The sequence below is a fragment of the Andrographis paniculata genome, unplaced genomic scaffold (assembly GCF_009805555.1).
Source record: "Andrographis paniculata isolate CXL003 unplaced genomic scaffold, ASM980555v1 Contig60END, whole genome shotgun sequence".
NCBI lineage: Eukaryota > Viridiplantae > Streptophyta > Magnoliopsida > Lamiales > Acanthaceae > Andrographis > Andrographis paniculata.
In genome coordinates, this window is record NW_026137596.1 from 3,762,198 (window position 1) to 3,784,238 (window position 22,041).

At 26.3% G+C, this 22,041-nt stretch overlaps 1 protein-coding gene across 1 annotated transcript; it reads right to left on the bottom strand.

Annotated features, from left to right (window-relative positions):
* Window positions 1-8: 8 nt before the first annotated feature.
* LOC127259543 (alpha-galactosidase 3-like) lies at window positions 9-3,656 on the bottom strand. Its single transcript, XM_051286921.1, has 14 exons — window positions 3,318-3,656; window positions 2,797-2,855; window positions 2,563-2,619; window positions 2,355-2,389; window positions 1,835-1,938; window positions 1,599-1,671; window positions 1,461-1,519; window positions 1,317-1,382; window positions 1,160-1,243; window positions 1,021-1,085; window positions 849-931; window positions 687-777; window positions 385-584; window positions 9-282 (listed from the first exon to the last, which is right to left on the bottom strand). Exons 1-14 carry the CDS (start codon window positions 3,524-3,526, stop codon window positions 172-174), a joined length of 1,296 nt encoding a protein of 431 aa, XP_051142878.1. The 5' UTR covers window positions 3,527-3,656; the 3' UTR covers window positions 9-171.
* Between the last annotated feature and the right edge of the window lie 18,385 nt (window positions 3,657-22,041).

The following is a 22,041-nucleotide window of genomic DNA, read 5'->3' on the forward strand; positions in this document are numbered from 1 at the left end:
TAGTACAAATAGAGAAAATAGTTCCAATCAAGACACATTACACAAATAGCAATAATAATACAACAAACATGTCACCCAAACACAAGTAACAAAAAAGACTTTGAAACAACAAGGATACATAATCCATCCATCCATCGGTCTATCCGATGATCACAGCATCAACGGCTAGGATTAACTGGCAGCGGCGGCGACACCCGATGGCGTGAAAATGTACATCTCGCATGCGTGGGAGTTGACGCGGGCGCTGAACGAGCCAATGCTGTTCTTCGACACAAGTTCATGCTGGCAAAGAAGACGAGTTTCGAAGTTAGTCTTACGAAATATAACAAAAGCAGTTAAGAAGTAGCTATTCGATTCGATTGGATTCGATCTCTGCTTGCTCACCTTCCACAAATCTTTAATTGCGACGCGTGTCGAGGACTCGAGCCCGATAGAATCCCATTTTGCCGTGATCCTCGCAGCCCTCGACCCTCGATTCCATAAGACAACGGCAATGCGGTGCCCCGACAAAGGACCTGCCCACACCTGATACGATCCATCGGGCCCGTTTGCGGAAACCTTCCTTCCCTGAACTCCCAGTGGATCTGAAAATCCAAAGGAAGAAGATTATATAATATGCAATTAATGATGCATTTTTTTTACTAAATTAAGTTTTCAAGTAGAACGATCATTCGCAAGAATGCTACCTTGGTCCACGGCAATGACTTCGTCGTTAGTAAGGATCTCGAGTGTCTCCTCTGTCATGTTTCTAACATCGCAACCGATCAGGAGTGGTGCCTGAAAACATCGAATACGACATTTGATTAACGCAAAATTCGACGGAGACACGAAGTTTATTCCTCGAATACCTTCATCAACGCCCAGATGCTGAAATGTGCGCGATATTCGTCGTAAGTCATCCCGCCGTTGCCGACTTCTAACATATCGGGGTCTGCCGAGAGCATTGATCATTGTCAAGAAATCGAAATCGGGTTCGCTTGTCGAATGTACGAAGAATTAGGTTACAATGTTCGTACGTACCGTTCCATCCGCCCGGCCCGGCGTAGGCTGCCCACTTGTCGTTGATATCGGCGATTTCTGTCATGCTAACGACGAAGTCTACGTTAGTAAAGATCCATGTATAATCGATCAAAAAATGCAGGGGATGCACAATCGAAACCTTGCCCACGAGTCGTTGATGTCGTTCGTCGTCCTCCAGCTGTTCCCGACTTTGCCAGCCCACACGGCGGGATCGTGCACGCCCCTTCGAACGCAAAATCAATTAGTATAAGTTTTTACGTAGAGAAAACGTACAATTCAATTAATCTAGTGGATACCATTCGCAGAGCGAATAGAACATCGTTCGTCCGGATGCATTCAAGGCGTCGCGCATCGGGGGATACCTAAAAGCCATGGATCTGAGTTGAATTTTACGTCTTTAATGTTGAATTTGTATACGAGATATGTTACGATTGTCTAACCTCTTCTCCGGATCTATTCCGAGGTTGAAACAATTGTCGTACTTCAAGTAATCAACTTCCTACAGTACAAAATCGAGACGAGAGTTTTTTTATGATGATCGATGGATACAAGACAAATGCCGAATATTGAAAAATTACCCATGAGGCAAAGAGCTTCGCATCATCGGTTTCATGAAAGAGTGATCCCGGCCGGACTTGGCAAGTATAAGCCCTGCAACAAATTCAATCATATAATAATTATATATGAAATCATATGAGTTTCAGAATAAAATTTTTATTATTTTTTTATTATTTTTTATTATTTTTTTTGCAATCTACAATAAATTCGATCAGATAATAGCGTAAAAGTGATTTTTTTTTCTTTTTTTTCGCACCCTGCATCGGAGTAGATGCCGAGCTTGAGGCCCTTCGCGTGGACGTAGTCGGCGAGAGCTTTTATCCCCGACGGGAAGGTCTTAGAATCCGGGACTAACTGACCCTGCACAACGTTCAAATTCAAAACGGTTGCGTTTTAGATAGAAGTTTTGAAGTTTTTAAAAATTTGATGCGATATTTTTTGAAAAAAAATAAATTATTAATTGATAAACGGTACTAAAACTGTATAAGTATAAAAAAAAAATAGTATGAAACAGAGAGAAGTCTAAAATTAAAATTAATTATGAATTCTTTTAGGGTGTGTTTGTTTGGGGATTTGTATTTTGAATTGTGATTTGAATAATAAAAATTTTGAATTGAAATAGTTGTATAATGCGATGTTTTGAATGTAAAAATAATATTTAGTATAATATAAAAAATAAAAAATAAGTGTTATAATTTGATATTTCTAGAAAAAAAAAAAAACTTAGACTAAATAGTAAAATTTTGATAAAATCTTATAACAGGTCACACCGTTACCTTGGAATCACGCTCGGGTTCAGACCAGCAATCGTCTGCAAAATTCACCACACGCATAATAAGAAGACACGAGGCAAATAAATTATTATTATTGTTGTTATTATTATGCATGTTTTGGATAATTCAATCGAATCCAATCCAAATATCCAATCAAATAAATCCATATAGTATGATGATGACGTGGAATTAATTGAATTTGGTTACGTACCTATGTTGACATAATTGTAACCTAACTTGGCCAAGCCAGTCGACACCAGGGCATCAGCTGAAAGTTCAAGTTCAAACGTCACATATATATATATATTATTCATTTAATTTAATTTAATTTAATTCAATTTACACGCAAAAAAACTAAAAGATTAATAATTAATTGCAATAGGAGCAGCAGATCAATGAAATGAAATAATTCATATTCATAGTAAGTAATCATCAAGCAAGCAACCTGTCTCCCTGATGACTTCCTCATTGATATCACAGGCAAAGTAGTTCCAGCTATTCCACCTGCACATCACAGATACATATAAATATATATATATATATATTATTTTAACAAATTAAGATTAATGATCCAATAAAAAACACAAACGTAAAAAAAATACAAATTTACATGATCCACCGACAGAAACGAAAATAGCTAGTTACAGATTATAATTTCATATCTCAAAATTTATTCAAATAAACTAATAAAATAAATCATACAGGCTCAACATAATACAAATTTAAAAGTCCAATACTACATACTATCGGGTTGGGTACCACTTTGCGCCCCCAGAACCCACGCAATGTGGCAAAATATATTCGGCCCCTTTAACCTCCGATTCGCTGATCGGGCAGCGAAATTTCATAAAAATTCAATAAAATGACCGACTAAATTCAAGATATATCAATATATATAAACCAAAATTCAGAAACACCCAAAACTCCATAAATTAAAACAAGAAGAAATATTAAAGAGAGAGAGACCCCATCTGAGGAGTGTTGGCCAAGCCATTCCCGAGCTGCCAAATCCCATATTTGGAAGTGTCATAAATGTTCTTGTTCAAATAATTAGGTTGTAGAGGCTGAGGCACCACTCTGCCTGACACGTCACCACCTGCAAATAACACCACTACTACTAATACAGACACTACACTTACTGCTAATCCTCCTCCATTACTACTAATCCCCTCCATTAATGAACTCACTTTCTTCTAAATCTCTAATCTTAATTATATTTCTGATATATTATTATTATTATTATTATTATGATTTATGTGTCTTTTAGAGCAGAGAGAGAGAGAGAAAGCTGATGATCATAAGAGACACAGATGCATATTGTGGCAGACCTTTAATATATATATATGTATATATAGATAAAGCACTACCCTTTCTGAATTTAATTCATTAAAATAATACTAATTATTATAATATTTTTAAATTGAGCATAATTGTTGTCCTGGCCCCAAACCTTACTCGAAACTCTAATATAATATTTAATTTGGATTTTAGTTTTCATTGTAGATTTGGATCAGCATTAGCCATTGGCCTGCCTGTCCGTGTTTTTATTCATGACTCAGACCGTTTTGGCTATTTTTTCACACTTCTTTTCGAGCTCCCGGGACTCGCTACGCCGGGGAAATTTGCTATGTCGGGATTGGTGTCCGTTGGTTTGGTGTTCGGGTCCCCGGAGCTTTTGATAATCACTCTAGTTAGAGTTGTTATTCTGTAAAATTTTACTAATTTATGAAAAAGTTGAGAGATTCTTAGTTTAATATTTGTGAGGTGGAATCTTGCACATGATATGTACCAATAGAATCATTGTTTTTATTATTATAATAATAATATTAATTCAATAATACCTCAATAATACTCATAAAGTCTGATTCACTTAAATTTGAGGAAATTATTTATATATATAATACTCTACTTCTCCACTCCCTATTAAACTATTTGTTGTCATTTTCCTTTCGTCTAAATATATATATATATATATATATTCCGTAAAGGATGATCTTGTGGTATGGCAAATAAATTTGTGATCATTGGGTCATAGGTTCATCTGTCACATATAGTTCACCTCCAGAATGTATTTGTCGAGTAGCGACTGCGAATTACTATGTTAAAATATACTCTCTTCGTCCAACTAAAAAATATACATGTTTCTATTTTGGGACGTCCAATTAAAAAGTAAATATTTTATTAAATACCTCACGTTTTTTCACAAATACCTTTACTTTACATCACATCGTTACTTTTACACAAAAAAAAAAAGTAAGGCAAAAATGTCATTACACTACTTTTAACTACCCATTATAATTAAAATACTATTATTTCTTAAACACCGCGCCAAAAATAAATGTATACTTTGTGTGTAGACGGAGGGAGTATATATTAAATATAAACTCTCACTCTACATATAAATAGTTTCAGCGGATTTAATTAGTCGTTTGTGTTAAAGTGTTTATATTACTCCGTTTATCCCATAACTAGGTATCTATTTGCTTTTTGCACGTAATTTTAAAAATATTAGTATTACATTGGGATATAGTAGAAATAAAATATAAATGACTAAAATAACCTTATTAGTATGGTGTGATATAAAGGTAATGATATTTGTGTAATATATTCTAAGTTGTAAAGGTATTTGTAATGTTATGTAAATAGTAAAATTATTAAAAAAATATAATTGATACTTTGTTATGAGAAAGATTAAAATGAAAAAATGGATATTTTGTTATGGGACGGAGGGAGTAGTTGTTTATACGTGAAATATAATGACAATTAAAAACATATTGTATTTTATTTTTTAAATATTTAGTTGTGTTTTTTTTTCATATGTAGAATTTTTTAGAATTTTTATTATTACTCATTGAAAATTATGAAAACTTTATTAAAATATTTACTTTTTATTTTTAAATATTTTTTAAGAAATTAATGTATTTTTATTAAAAAAACATGATTTTTTTTTTCATTAGAAATTGTGTAAAATAAGAAAAATGTATATATATTATTATTAAGTTAATTTTTAATTAATTAATTTTTTATTAATTTTATAATTTGAAATAAATTTATTCTAATATATTTGTTATTTATCAAATAAATTATATGACAAAAAATATACAGTATAAATACATATATTAATAATTATTTTAAATTTATAAATTATTAAGAAATATATTAAAATAATTAATGAATACTACAATACAATGAAAATTAAATTATTACTTATAAACGAAATGACTTGAATAAATTTGTTTTTAAAGAAAATAGTTATTCTAAAAAGCTGGTTATATAACATTTTAAAAATTAGTTTTTAAGGTCAGTAATCTATTTCAGAAAGTTAATTTATCAAACACTTTGAATCAATTTTTTACTGATCAAACAAAAGTTGTTAAAGAAACTAAAAGCTCTCCAAAATTATTGTTTACCAACACCATCTAAATCAAATTTATATATAAAAGTAAAATAATCTTTTAATACAAAAAATATTATTAATTATTATTAAAATATAACATTTATTATACTTCCTGTAAATATATATATATATATCTTACCGTACTTGGATGTGATGTTTGAAATGTAAATATAAATATAAATATTTGTTTAGTTGTGATTGAAAATGTAACAATAATTTAAATTTTTTTTTAAATATAATTTTGATGGTCTATTTTGTAAAAAAAAAATATATATGCTTTTAGTGAAATATTTTATCATATATGATTATATTTATTAAATTAAAAAAATAATACTTCCTTCGTCTCGTAATAATAGACATATTTTGTATTTAATGATTATAGGCTCCATGATATTAATTAATAAAAATATTAATACTTTTGTCATCTAATTCGGTCCTCAATTCTTTTATTAAATATAAAAAATAAATAAATAAAATTGAATACATAATTTGATGACACGGGGAGTACATGATTAGTTCACTTAGCATTGTTTTAAGTAAAATAATATTTCACAAATATTATTAAAAAATACAATATATACATATATTTATATAAATTATTTTGATAGCACAAGTTTGAATTATCCAAGATTGAATTATCCAATAACATTTATATAAAATATTTTATATATCTATATTAAAACACGTACGGTCCCATGCATATAATTCAACTTTTTTAATATTATTTGATTTACTTGTTAAGCTTTGGTTCATTGCATTGTACCGTCATACAAATGCATGTTGCTATTATCTAAGAATTATTTTGTATATTATTTGTAATTTTAGATGTTTTTTTTTTGTTGAAAAGTAATACTCCCTTCGTCCCATAACAAAGTATTCATTTTTTTATTTTAGTCTGTTCCATAACAAAATATATATATTTTTTTAACTGTATTGTACTATCTACCTCACATTACAAATACCCTTACAACTTACAATATATTACACAAATGTCATTACCTTTATATCACACACACTAATAAGGTTATTTTATTCATTTCTACTTTATTTCTACTATATCTTAATATAATACTAATATTTCTAAAATTACGTGCAAAAAGCAAATGGATACTTACCTATGGGACGGAGAGAGTAAAGAGAATTATGAAAATATTTCTCCTCCATCCCATAAGTAAATATTCATTTACTTTTTGCACGTAGTTTTAGAAATATTAGTATTATATTGAGATATAGTAGGAATAAAGTAGAAACGACTAAAATAACCATATTAGTATGTGTGATATAAATGTAATGACATTTGTGTAATATATTATAAGTTTGTAAGGGTATTTGTAATGTTAGGTAGATAGTACAGTACAGTTACCAAAAAAAAATTAGATATTTTATTATGGAACAGACTAAAATGAAAAAATGAATACTTTGTTATGGAACGGAGGGAGTATAAAAAATTGATATTGTATTTTAGTTGATTTTTACTATTTATGAGTTTATTATATTTTATCAGTAATATTTTTTGAAATTGTATATTTGATTATCATTAAAGAGACACACTCTTAAAATCTTCACTTCAATTATGGCTAATAGTTGAATTATTTTATTTTTTATTTTATTTTTTAAGCAATTTCTATCTAAGACCATATTCAATTTGTATACGAATATTTTGATTTAGGTCCATTCTTAAATTTGTTTATATTCCATGAATAAAATGCGGTCATAAATTTCACACTATGTAATTATCGAACTTTTGAAATTTTTTAATTAGTACTGTTGATTATTATTTTTTATTTTCTTTCCAATCACTTATATATCTATGTTTAAATATTAAATTTATTATTATTATTATTATTGTTGTCTTATTTTATTTTATTTTATATTTATTTGAATCATAAGACACATATGTGGTAAATAGGATCTCGCCTGTTAGTATTTTCTACAGTCTATACTTCTTAATTTATTTGAGATATAATAGGGTTTGTTTGTATTTTATTTCAAATAAAAAAATTATACAGTACTATTCAATTTGTTTTTAATAAAAGTATATTATATATATATGTCAAAATCAAATATCATATTCAAATAATATTTAAAATAAATTTCAAACAAAAATCTCAAATTGAAGGCACACCAAACAAACCAGTAAATTTTATTTGATAGTATAACATTTTTACTAAAAAAAATGTTAATGTAATATTTGAATTTATATTATTGCGATTTGAAATTGATTTGAAATTAGTATTGATTTGAGTTTTTTTTTTTTTAAATAGTATGTGATATTTTATTATAAAAAATAATATTTCATCCATCTCATAACAAAGTATCCATTTTTTCATTGTAGTCCGTCCTATAACAAAGTATCTATTTTTTTTAGTATATGTACTATCTATTTTCTTATTACACAAATGTCATTACCTTTATATCACACCATACTAATAATGTTATTTTAGTCATTTTTATTTTATTCCTACTATATCCTAATATAATACTAATATTTCTAAAACTACGTGAAAAAACAAATGGATATTTAGTAATTAGACAATTGGAGTATATTTTTATTAAAAATTGTGAAGAGTCAATAATACCCTCTCCGTCTCTTATCTATTTATTCGTTTGATTTTTGCACAGAGTTTTAGGAATATTAATATTAAATTGAGGTATGATATAAATAAAGTATAAAAAATTAAAATAAATTTATTAGTATTATGTAATATAAAAGATAATATATACTGTAAGTTTAATGTTTTAGGTATTATAGTTTTAATGAAAAATCAATGTTATATGATATTGAGACAGTAATAATTTTGGGCTTATTTGTTAAAATGGATATTACAGTGCACACTTTACATCAATTAAATTAAATATTCTATTTATGAAATTTATTTACCTTTATAAGACCAGATATCAGACTAAAATATGTGGTTGTTTGAAATTATTTATTTAAAATTTGAATTAGTGTTTAATGTAGTTTAAAAGGGTGATGATATAATATTTTTAATATAAATATTAAATTTTAATATAATATAAATAAATAATAAATAAATATGTATTTGATTTGACTTTTTTTTTTTTGATGTGTCATGTGTATTTGATGTTAATGTTGTATTTTATTATGATATTTTATATAAAAAAAATATTTTTATTAAAAATTAGATGAAATGAGTTGTAATAATTTTTATTTTTTCTTTAAGAAAAACACATATATTTTTTCTTTTTTAAAAAAAGGGAAAGTATAGTGGGACACATACACAGCACCTTTGCGTAAACGAAAGCGTGTTTTAAAGTTCTACGACTTTAGTACTGCCTGACAGGTTGAGAATTATCCACAATTTTTTTATTTATTTACTAATATTTCTAATTTTGGGTCAAAATTAATGATGATAATGTTGATTATCATTCTCAGGTGTGAAATTAGAAAATTGGAAATATTTAGACTGTCCACTACACCTGTCACATTTATTTAATTATTAAATTAACTAAAAAAATATTATATCAATTTGGAAAAGCAAAGCAACACCTTGTTTACTAGAAAACTATCTAATGACCAATATCATGCATTATCTATAAAATAATTACAAATGTTTAATTTTATTTGTTGATAAGAACAATATGGAACTAATTAACAAGATATGCCTAAAAGTAATCACATATTGAAATTACATTGATATTAATGTCTAATGAAATGAAATTGTATGTCGAATAAAATAATGCTTTTCAACAAAATGAATATTTTCTTAGGTATTGTAGTCCATTAATAAAATTGTCTTCTTACAAACAAAAATTTTCGAACATATTTTTTTTCAAAAATATTACTCCATCTATCGTGCAAATGTATGCTAATTTGACCGGACATGAATTTTAATAAAAGTGAGTAATAATGGTTATATTTTTTCTTTTATAGTAAAAAAAATATAAAAATATAATACTTTTTTACTTAAAAAAGAAACGACAATATTTTTCAATGAAAACCCAAAAAGAAAAGTGAATATATATTTGAATGATGGAGGGAGTAATATATTACACACACTCATTATTTTTATAATAATTAAGCAATTTTCTATAGTTCATATTAAATTTTTTTCTTTCAACCCAAAACACAAAACAAACAAACTTATCTTTATGATTTGTGGATAAAACAAAAGGGTGTTTGGTTGTTGGATTATTCAACATTTCTAGTTTATTTAATAGTTTTTTAATAAATCAAATGGTTAATGATGACTCCAAATATGAGCATATTCTTAGCTTGACAAAAATGTGTATTAGTCTAATTTCTGCATAAGAACCATCAAAATAATTCGTAATCCGCATACAATATTGATTTATATCACTAGGCATGATCCAGAGTTCGTTGTTGAGATTACTAACGATTTTTGTCATTTTAAACGGTTATCTAGAACCAGAAAAGCTAAGGCAGACGCCGCAAGCGACAGCCGCCTTCGCTCGCAAGCGCCCAGGACACACTTTGAAAATACTAAGGCATGAGAGGCAAGCTGCCACCTTCACAGCCCGCAAGCGATAGCCTCTCCCGCTTGCAAGCGACAGTCCAGATACCCATCGCTGCAAACTATCACCAGATTTCGACTAAGTACTTCAACTACAGCGGTACAGGCAGTCCAATTCCAGCTAGCACAAGCGAGCTGAGCTGCGCTGATGCCCTCATGCTCTCCAGCAAGCGAGGAAGGTGTTTGCCCTTAACCTTCAAAGCAAGCGAAGCAGACACCCTGGGAGTTATGGCCAGCAACTGCTTTAACAGAATAACTACCAGCAACCGCCTAACTGCCCAGCGGTTGGAACTGCCTAGCAACTACTTGCAACCGTCTCTTTACACCTGCTATAAATAGGGCCAGATATCTTTATGTAAAATAGATCGAATTTTTGGTGATTTCTATACTTTAGCATTCGTCGTCTTCCTGTTTCAGAGAGCTCCAACCCTGTAAGGGAGTTCTCCACAGGAATGGCCATAGGTGTAGGGGTTTTTCCTCTCCCTTGGTCACGTCTTTACTGCTTTCTTAGATTAGATTACTGTTTTCGTTTATTTCACGCTTTCGTAATATATAAAGAAATATCATTAACTTCTTCAAACTAAATTCTTTCACACTTTTCCACACTTATATAAATCAAGTTTAGAGAATTTCAATTCACTGGTTTAGAGCGAGAGAAGAATTGATTATCTAAACCTTGTTATGCGCCCAAAGCGGTTTTAAGGTAGTTCAATGTAGTTAAGTACGCGGGAGCCTTGTCGACCAGCTTAACTGCTGTGCTAAATTTGATTTTGATTAAATAGTAGTAACATCAGGGGGTAAAGCCACTAATGAGGCAGAAATTGGGAAAATTAAGTGGACATAGGCGGGGTCTATTAGGTCGCAGAAAATCCTAGTGACAGTAAGGTTTCTTTCTTATAATGTCTTAATTATGGGTGACATTGAAGACTTATTGTAAATCCCCCATGCCAAACATTCCAGTGTTATGAGTTCTTTACAATTTAGTTTATATAATTACAACATCTTCTTCCCATCACTTCCGTAATATACATATATTCTTCCGATAACACACTTACATCATTCACTCACTACATCCAGGAGAACCTATCCATTTAGTAACGCACAGATCAGACACAACACCTCTCCTCCACTCTAATCCGCTCATATACATATATATATATATATATAAGGTGCCGCTCGCTCATGTCCCGATCATCTGGTAACCGCGATTTATCCATGTCCCGTTCATCTGGTCCCCACTTCCACTCATGTCCCGATCAATTGGTTACCTCTGGCACTCCACCACCTTCGCTTCACTCGCTTCCGCTCACCTCATCTTTATTGCTTTATTTACTGTTTTTAGTAGTTAAACTTCGGATCTGCTGCAAGCGGATCCTTTCTTGCATTCTTTGTCATTCTTCGTCGCTTTCTTAAAGATTTTCACATTTGAAATTCATGACTTAAAAATCCTTCTGTTCGACCTGAAAACTCACCAGTAAAAAGAGTATAAATAATTGTGATAACTACTCAGGGTCTACAACCACACAATTGCTATATCTGATCGTTTTCCTGTAAAATCCTACTCATTGATTTTTGAATATAATTCCCTGTGAATTTGTATAAAAATTACTGGAAACCAAATTTTAGTTATCTGTTAATTACAATATTTGGTAATAATATTTTTTTTAAAAAAATAATAATAAATACTGGAATCTAAATACTGATTTTTAAAAAATTATATAATTAATCGTTTCATAATAACTTTTTTTTTTACCTTAAATATCAATTATAACTTTCATATATAACTAATTAAATAAATTAATAGTTAATTATCACTCTTTTATATAGAATTATTGAATTCAATAATAAATTGGAACCAATGAAAAATATATTAATAATACTGAGTGTATATATGTATATTAATATTTGCTTGAAATTTGAAATGACACTATTTTCAACATAAATATATCATTAAGAAATATTATTTTAATCAAAACTTAAATAAGAAAAATTCAAATCCGATTGCCAACCAAATAAACCTTAAAATTGCGTTAAACTCTTAATGATTTTATAAACTCTGCGTTTAACCTCCCAGCCGTCTTTATTTAATGATGTTTGACTCATACGTGCTCAAACTGCAAATAAGTTTCAAAATCTCAATTTTAAATCCTTGAAAAATTACAAATATATTCATTCGTCTTATATTTAACATAAAAAATTTGTAAAAAAATAAAAAAAAAATTAGAACCAAAGGAAAGCAACTATTTTTAGTATAGTTTTACTGTTCTTTGAAGCTAAGTATAAAAAGAACGAGTATATTTATAATTTGAAGAGTTTAGTAAAGATTCTGAAACACATGTATATCAAACGTTGTTAAATAAAGACGGATATGAGAGTTAGACGTAGAGTTTATGATATTATTATTAAATCTGAAACAATTTTGAAAATACGAATAATTTTACGCAATTTTATGAAACCACAGATGAATTTTGTACAATAAGATAAACCACATTTTTTTGCTAGTAATTATTTTGTTGTCAAATGACTTTTAATAATATTTTAAGTTGTCTTTAGTTGGTAATTTTTATTTTTTTTAATAATAATTGAATACAATATTTTATTAGAGTGAATAGTATATTTTTATAGAAAAAATTATGATAGATGAGCAGTAAATATATATAATTGTTAGATGAACATATAGAGTTTTTTTGTTGTGGTTTGGTATTAATTTGAAATGAGGTGTTGATTTTAATTTTTATTTAAATAATATTTTGTGAAAGAAAATAATGTATATTTATTGAAATTTGTTGTGTTTGAAATTGATTTGAAATGATCATGTTAATTTGATTTTTTTAAAAAAAAAAATTGGTATTTTGATCTAATATTTTGTAAAAAATATATATATATAAATTTATTGAAAATTATACATAATAAATAATATTAATTTCAATTTAAAATCACAAAAAATAGTCTATAATTTCAAACTAAAATCAACATTGGTTACTATACGTAAAATACATTTAAGAGCAATTTTTTTTTTTTTTTTTTTTTTTTTTGTAAATATTACCATATTATACACCATAAATACTTTTGAAATTATACTTATTTGCATCAATACCACCGTCAAATTAAAATATAAGAGCAAAACATTTTTATATAAAAAATAGCCACCAACTGTTATTTAACCGGAAGGTTTTTATTCGAAATTAGAAATAATAATTTGAGTTTTGTTTAAATAATATTTTAATATAATACTAAAAAAAATTTTAAAAAATGTATTTTTATTAAAAATTATATTAATATAATGCTAAAATTTTTAAAATTTAAATTAAGAACAAACAAACCCTAAATAAATCCTAATATTTCTTTTAACTCGTCAAAGGAAATTCATACCTATTCGGTGGAGTATGTTTCTTACAAGATCGAGGTTAACATATCCTACGAACTGGGCCAGCTAGTTGGGCCTGACCATAGATTCCAAAGGGCATCGCTTTGATTGGCTCATGGGCCCAAAACTTTTTAGGGTTTGTTTGGTTGTAATTTTACACACAAATTAAAATATATTACTCTCTCTTACACAAATTAGTATTATATTCCTATTAATATTGTATAATATAAAATTAACGATATTTATGTAATATATGATAAGTTGAAAAAGTATTATATTGATTTATTTATATTTAAGATAAACTAATTTTATAAAAAATGAGAGTTTAATTGTATATAAAATTTGTTTATTGAGAAGAGAAATACAATGAGTTTTGAATGGTCCTGTATTGTATAATATTATGTGTTATGGAATTCATTAAATTGAATTATATTTATTTAATATATTTAAATTTAGTAAATTTTGTCAAAAATCGAAACGTGTTAATTGAAGTGGAATATAAAAATAATAATAATAACTATAATAATAAAAATGAGACCATTGAAATGCAACTAATGGAGTATTACTTTTTATTCTAAAATTACAATAATACTATTTACATAAAAAAAAAAATTAATATTTTACTTCAATATTATTAACTAATTAAATATTGTTCCCTTAAATATTATATTACAATACAAATGAATCAACTCTAATAGGACCAATAAAGTGGAAAAGAATAATGAGTTTGTTTAGATAGAGATTTTTTGAGATTTTTGAAAATTTTAAAAAAAATAAAAAAAAATAGTATTTGATTTAATATTTTATGTAAATAGAAGGAAAGCCTTTTCCACGGTAAGAACAACAATAACCATTGTAACAAAAATACATCTTATGCATTGCTAGATAAAGAAGAAACACCAAGCACCATCAGTTGCCTTCGAGCTTTTTTTTTTTCATTTTTTTTTAATGTAATTTAATTTCTTTAACATATGTCTGACTCGTTAGAGATTGATCTTTTTACTTGGACCCGACGCGGGCGTGTCTTTCTTAGACAACATGTTCATTAAACACGATTCATTACAACTACGATTTTCCGATCCATCGAGCTTCCTTCTAGAACCTTCGCCCTTCCCAATCTCGAGATCATGACGTCCCGGGCTTCTCGCACATTGATCTCGGTCGATCGCCGCGGGCCGGGCCGAGTTCGCTAGCCCAATCATAGATAAGAAAAACAACACAAGGAGTAGCATGGAGATGGGAAAGCCAAATTCACCATTAGGCTTGGCCATAGCTCATATACATATAGAATACATGAATTTATATATATATACATATATATATATATATAGAGAGAGAGAGAGAGATGAGGTTTGTTGTGTAGGGATAAGACCAGACATTATTATTTTCATAAATTCAGATTATTATTATTATTGTTGTTGTTAGGTATGCAGCAGAAAAATAAAATAAAATAAAATAAAATAAAAGTCTTGAACATCTAACAGCCATGTGTTCGTCAATTCGCAATTTCAGCCGATTTTATTCAATTTCGATGTAATTTTTCATGCATCGTTTTTTTCAATTTATTTAATTGTTTGTCAGTTCTTTGGACTTATTTGTTGACCAATAATCCGTTTTTATTTATTTGTTTATAGTCTTTTCTTTTGATTTTTTTTTATAATTTTAAAAATATTAAAAAATTGATTTTTTTAATGTAATATTTTTTTTGTAAAAAAAAATACGATGCTTTCTTAACATTGTTAATAAATAGTAATAAATTTCTAAAAAGTAAATACTAACAAGAGCATAAATAATAATAATAATAATAATAATATATATCAACATAAAACTATATTACTAAAAGTAAAAATAAAAACATTCAATAATATGCTTTAAATTCAATTTGGTATTAAAAGCGTATGAATAGTGTAAATGAGTGAATAAGATAATCTTGATATTACTTAAATTTCACACAATTTATTTGTCACACCCAAATTACTTCAAGAAAATAACATCCTTAATATATATATGATATTACAAATAATCAGGTACAATAGAAAATACCTCATAATTTTATTGTAGCAATAATTTTCGGGTATTTAGCCGTGTATTCTTCTACTCGGACCTGACGTTGGAGTTTTCTTGTTGTATAATATATGAGTGGATGCTTGTTCGAGCACCTCTCTCTTGATTTCATGTCCTTTCGCCATTTGATTTCCATATGATGATTCTGCTGAAAAACTTGTTTTATTATTCCTTTTTACGACTTCAAATGTTTTGGGGTCATCAAGAAGCCGAGATGAGAAAACAGAGATGAAAAATAAGATAATTACAAAGACGCCAAATAGATATTTAGGATTAGCCATAAGAAATAAAATCGATCTTTTTATTTTTTTAGAGTATTGAGAAATTTTTTTAATTTGATATTCACCCAATGACCCCGGTTAGAGTTTAAATAGACAAAGGGAGTTTAAATAGACAAAGGGAAAGGGTATAGAGTATTGTTCTTTACACCTTTTTCTTTGCATTATGTATTATTTTGATAGTTGATTTATATATTTGGATTTTGTTTGCATAAATCAAATTGTTGAATATATAGAAAAATTATCTATATAAATCATAGGTCCTATTTTTGTTTTTGCTTGTAATGGCTGATTTAATCTTAGTCGTTCGATCAAATATGTAATGAATAAAAGTTAATTATGCACTGTCTGTATTTATATATATTGTTTACTACACACTAACGATGTGTTGTTTAAATATATGTCTATAAAAATTTCTTAATTCTTGATGTTATATTATATGATGTTGAATACTATGTTTTTTATTGAAATAAAAGAAAAAAAACAAGCATATGGTTTGTTTGGTTTGGTTTGATTTTGATTTTGATTTGAATTTTATTCAAAATAACTTTTTAAATTTAAATACCAAAAAATTAATCATCTAAATTGTTTCTTAAGCAATTGCAATATAAATAGTAATGATTTTAAAAGGAAGAAAAATTATGTTTAATTTATTGAAATATCAAATTTCTAGTCATTTATACAATAGAGTATAACTCGAATAATAATAATATAGATTATTTGATGATCTTTATATTATTTTGATATTTTTAAGTAGACAACAGATTTAAAATAATATAGTCTTGATTTGACTCAATTAGATTTTATAATAAAGATATACAACATAGATCATATAAATAATATTCTCCCTGTCTCATTGAAAGATTGTCATTTTTCATTTTCGTCCGTTCTAAAACAAGGTTACAATTTCTTAATTTAGTAATTGTACTACCAATTTAACATAATAAATATTTTTTCAACTTACACTATATTACACAAAGGTCATTAGTTTTTTATTACACAATACTAATAGGGGTATTTTCGTCATTGTCACTATAACTCATTATAATACTAATATTAAAAAATTTATGTGCAGAAAGTAAACGGCAACCTTCCACCGAGACGGAAGGAGTAATATATTTATAACACAATATATATTTTGTTATAACAAAGTATATGTCTTGTTATAATCCCATAAGATATGGTCTAATGGTGTAGGAATAGACTCAGAATTATATATTGTATATTTTTATTGTATATGCTGATTGAGTCAAATCTAAGTAGAAATTTTTGTAAATATAATATTTTCATTAAATAATAATAAATAATTCTGTTTGAATATAATTTTTTATTTTTTATTTTAATTTTTTCTTTAAAGAATTAAGAATAATTAAAATTAAGTATTTAAAACGATGTTTTGGAGAAATATTTAATATACTAATTTTTTAAAATTATTATTAATGAGTGATATCAAAATTTACGTATAACAGATCGATGTTTATTTTACTAACAAATTATTTTACTTTTAATTTGCAAACTAAGCCATATATAGTGATCCATCACCATCATGAACGGGAGTGATTTCAAAGCTATCATTAATAATATTGAATTCGTTGCAATTAAATTTATTAACAAATAAAGTAAAGATTAGTTGAAAGAAAATATTTTTAGAGTTGCTTGATTCTGTTATCAATTTTGCTTTTATACTATACAAATGTGTTTGTTTTTAAATCGAAATAATTGTTTTATTTGATATAAATATATATTAATATAGTAATTTAAATATAAAATTAAATTTTAGTATAATATAATATAATAAAAAATAAATAGTAAAACGTATTCCAAAATCTCACAGACAAAATACATTCTTATTTTTCACTATAATTTAATTTCATGTATGAAATGTCTCCTTAAAATATATTCAAAACATCCCTAAACACATCTTAAATCATTTACAATTCGCAAAATATAATTTATATGTGATGGATACTCAATAAGAATATAAATATACTAAAATATTCCTTAAAGGATGATGTATGTATCTAATTTTTATTTTTATTTTATTTTATTTTGTCTTACTTACTACCAGGTCTGCTTAATATGATTTTTTTTGCTAATATAGTTTGCATAAGGTTTACTCAGTACGCATTCAACGAGTAGCGACTACGAATTTCGACGTTTTTAGAAAAAGTAAAATAAGATATATATATATACATACATATATGTGTGTTCTTGTAATTTTAAATAAAATAGGAGTATTAAGAGTTTGGGTGTGTTTGTTCGAGGGGTTTGGATTTTGAATTGGGATTTGAATAGTAAAAATTTTGAATTTGAATAGTTGTATAATGTGATATAAATAGGTGTTGATGTGATATTTTGAACGTAAAATTGATTTTTAGTATAATATAAAAAATGAAAAATAAGTGTTTGATTTGATGTTTTGAGGGGAAAAAATTGGATAAAGAGTGTAAATCAAATTCAATCCCCCAAACAAACACACCCTTTAATTATTCGTGTGAGACTATTTATTAAATTAGGAAATTAATACTTCTCCATCTTTCCTTAATTTTCGCATCTACGGTAAATAAGACATAAATAGGCCTGCCCGGAGGGAGTATATAAATTGTGGACAACTTTTCCTATTTGTTTACTATTTATTTTTATACATCTTGATTTTATCTAATAAAATATCAAATCAATATATAATTTAAATAAAAAATTATTTTTTTTTAAAAAAAAATCTAAATAAACACATCAATAGTTGATGGGTGAGCTTTAGGCCATCCTCCATATCTTCCATATCTTATGGGTCGTGATTCGATGTCTTGTTATTATAAGAAAATATTAGTAGTATTTTTCTAACGAATTTTTTTCATTCATAAATCTTTTTTTTTATTATTATTATTAATATTAGAGACATAATTTAATAAATTTCGTCTCTAACATTTACGTAGCTAACATCAAGTGTCTTTAATTTCCATTACAAATATATTATTTTTTATAATCTATATTTGTATTGAAACTAATTCGATGTCTAGTATTTAAACTATGACATTATGGTCACGAATTCACTTTACATCACTAAACTATTTTTTTACGGGAAGTGATAATATTTTTTTTTTAAGAGTATATATGTATGTATTATTGAGAATAGTAAAATTATTCAATAAAAAATGAAGTCTTAGGCTATGTTTAATTTTTAAAGGTATATTCAAATATATATATATATAACTGAAAACGTAAATAAATAAATAGAGCCTTTTTTAAAAAAGTAAATTAATAATTCCTTAACTTTAAAGACGAAATATTCAAAATCAAATTCATGATTTTTTATATCACAACATTCACTATATATATATATATATTACAATATTATATGCATAAGATTACAAGAAAGTTAATACACAATTTAATGCTTACAAACTTTCTAATTAAATTTAATAAACATTGCAAAATCATGACAATTCAGAATACAATAGTAACAATACACATGACAAGATAATATCAATCATTGTTATATAATACTAGCATAATTAAAATATTATTAACTTTTATTTTAATAATTTTTTGAAGTAAATTATCAAATTTAATGTTTTCAGTTTTTGAAAAAATATATATATATAAAATTACATAGTGTGAAAACTAAAGAAATATATTGCATGAGCGGATTATCGTCTTGTTCTTAATTCTTTAACATTTACTTTTTTTACTAAATATATTTATATTCAATAGTTATTTTACTCCACAAATATAAAATGAAACAAATATATATATATATATATATAAACACTTTCGTTTACATAGAGATTTTTTCGGTTTCGAAGTTTTAATAAAATCAGGAACAATAAAAAATTAATAGTTAATATAATATTTATGTAAACACGACTTTTTTATTCTTGAATGTTAAAATAAACCAATATTTTTCATGTCTCCTTAAATACTCACAATATATATATATATATTGAAATATTCGCAAAAATATAACCAAAAATATACAATAACATAAATTTCCGACTAACTAATTGTTAGAATTGTTGATTCTTCCGCTCGGACCTGATTTTGGAATTACCTTTTTAAATAATATACCCTTAAGCGTAGATATCAATCTTGAAATATGATTGATGGGTCTGGACTCGATCTTCCTCTCGAACTTGATTTGATTTTGAAATTTTTTTTTCATCTCAGCGTCGTCGGTCGAGATCTTTGCGAATAATCTTGAAGTTTCTGAAGGAGTAAGAAGAAAAAACAAGACAATTAAAATGTAAATGGAAATCACAATTCTAGAATTAGCCATAAGATATGAACACAAAAGAGAAGAAAGTTGAAATGTATAGAATTGGGTGTTATTTGTGTGTGTATATATATATGGGAGGGATTGTAATTTTCTAATAAGGAATCTTTGTAATTATTGAAATTTGGTGGCAAAAAAAGTCAAACGAGTGTAATAAAAGGGAAAGTCAAAAGCCATCCAAAGGGATTAGAGTGAATTAAAGAAAATTAGATTTAATTAGATTACACCAGAATATTTTGCTAATTTCATATAAATTGTGCGGTTAAAATAAAAATAAAAGTAAACAAGCCTCAAGTATTTTAAACAAGGACTATTTTTTTTAGTGAAAAAATTTTTTATAAATGTTATTAAAAAAATATATAATATATACATATTAACATCGTGTATATTATTCATTTAAAAAAAACAATGATTTAACAAAAAAAATATTTTTTATATTAACAATACAACTCTCATACCTAACATAAAAATACATTTATATATATAAAAAAAAATACAAAGTGAATAAACCCAATATATTGAGGTGATAATTGAACGGGTTTGCGATCAATTATCTTTTTGGGGTTTTGTATTAATTAAAAAATAATACTCCCTCCGTCTACACACATAGTATACATTTATTTTTGGCGCGATGTTTAAAAAATAATAGTATTTTAATTATAGTGGGTAGTTAAAAGTAGTGTAATTATATTTTTGGCCTTGTTTTTTTGGTGTAAAACTAATGATGTGATGTAAAGTAAGAGTATTTGTAAAAAAAAGTGAAATATTTAATGACATGTTTACTTTGTAATTGGACGTCCAAAATAGAAACATGTACACTAGGTGGACGGAGGGAGTAGAATTTTATTGGTAATTGGAAGTGTTAAGGAGATTTGAATATTTTTATTATTTGATTTATATATAAATTAACTGTATATGCAATGGTAAATTTGTAATTTAAGTAAAAATTAATAGTATTGCAGTATCAGTGTATTATTTTTATTAAAATAAAAAAAAATATTTTTGAATGAAACAGATAGAAAAAAAAAGTATTTTAAATTTGGATGCAACAAATAATATATTTATTTTAAAATTTAATTTAATATATATTAAAGTATTTTAAAAATTGTGTGTTTCTTTTGGGAGAATTTGAAAAAAATTATTTTGAATTTGACATTAAAATAATATTTAATAAAATATTTTGTGAGAAAAGAAATTATATATATATATATTTTAAATCAAGACTTTCAAAATAATAAAATACCAGAAAATTTAACGTAAAAACACAAAATTCTTTGAGGTGTTTAGAACTGTTGTTACTGTATTTAAGATTTTAATGGAGCGAACAAACTGCCAAAGTTTTGATGCAGCTCATAATTATTGTGGCATTAAATGACTGGTGGGGCCATTTAAATAATAAGGGCCCACCCTTCATTTTCGGATATATTTGTATTAAGTGTAAATTATATAAATTATATAGCACTATCTCATGTTTTAGTGAAAATATACAAAATATAAAATACTGTGGTTTTTATTTATTGTGTGAAATTCTTTTTAACAAACATCTTTATTATCCAAAATTGATATTTGATTCTAAATAAGGACATAAATTACACAAATTTTATATAAATAAAAAATACAAAAATATTTTAAATATTTTTTTGAATAAAATATATAAATAAATAATTTATTAATTCTTTATTTTTATAGTTTTTTAAGACAAATTGTTATCTGATTTTTATAAAAATTATTTACTTATTTTATTTTAAAACATTATTTAAGATATTGCGTAATTTAAATTTTTATTTAAAACAAAATATTATTTTTGGATAAGAATGG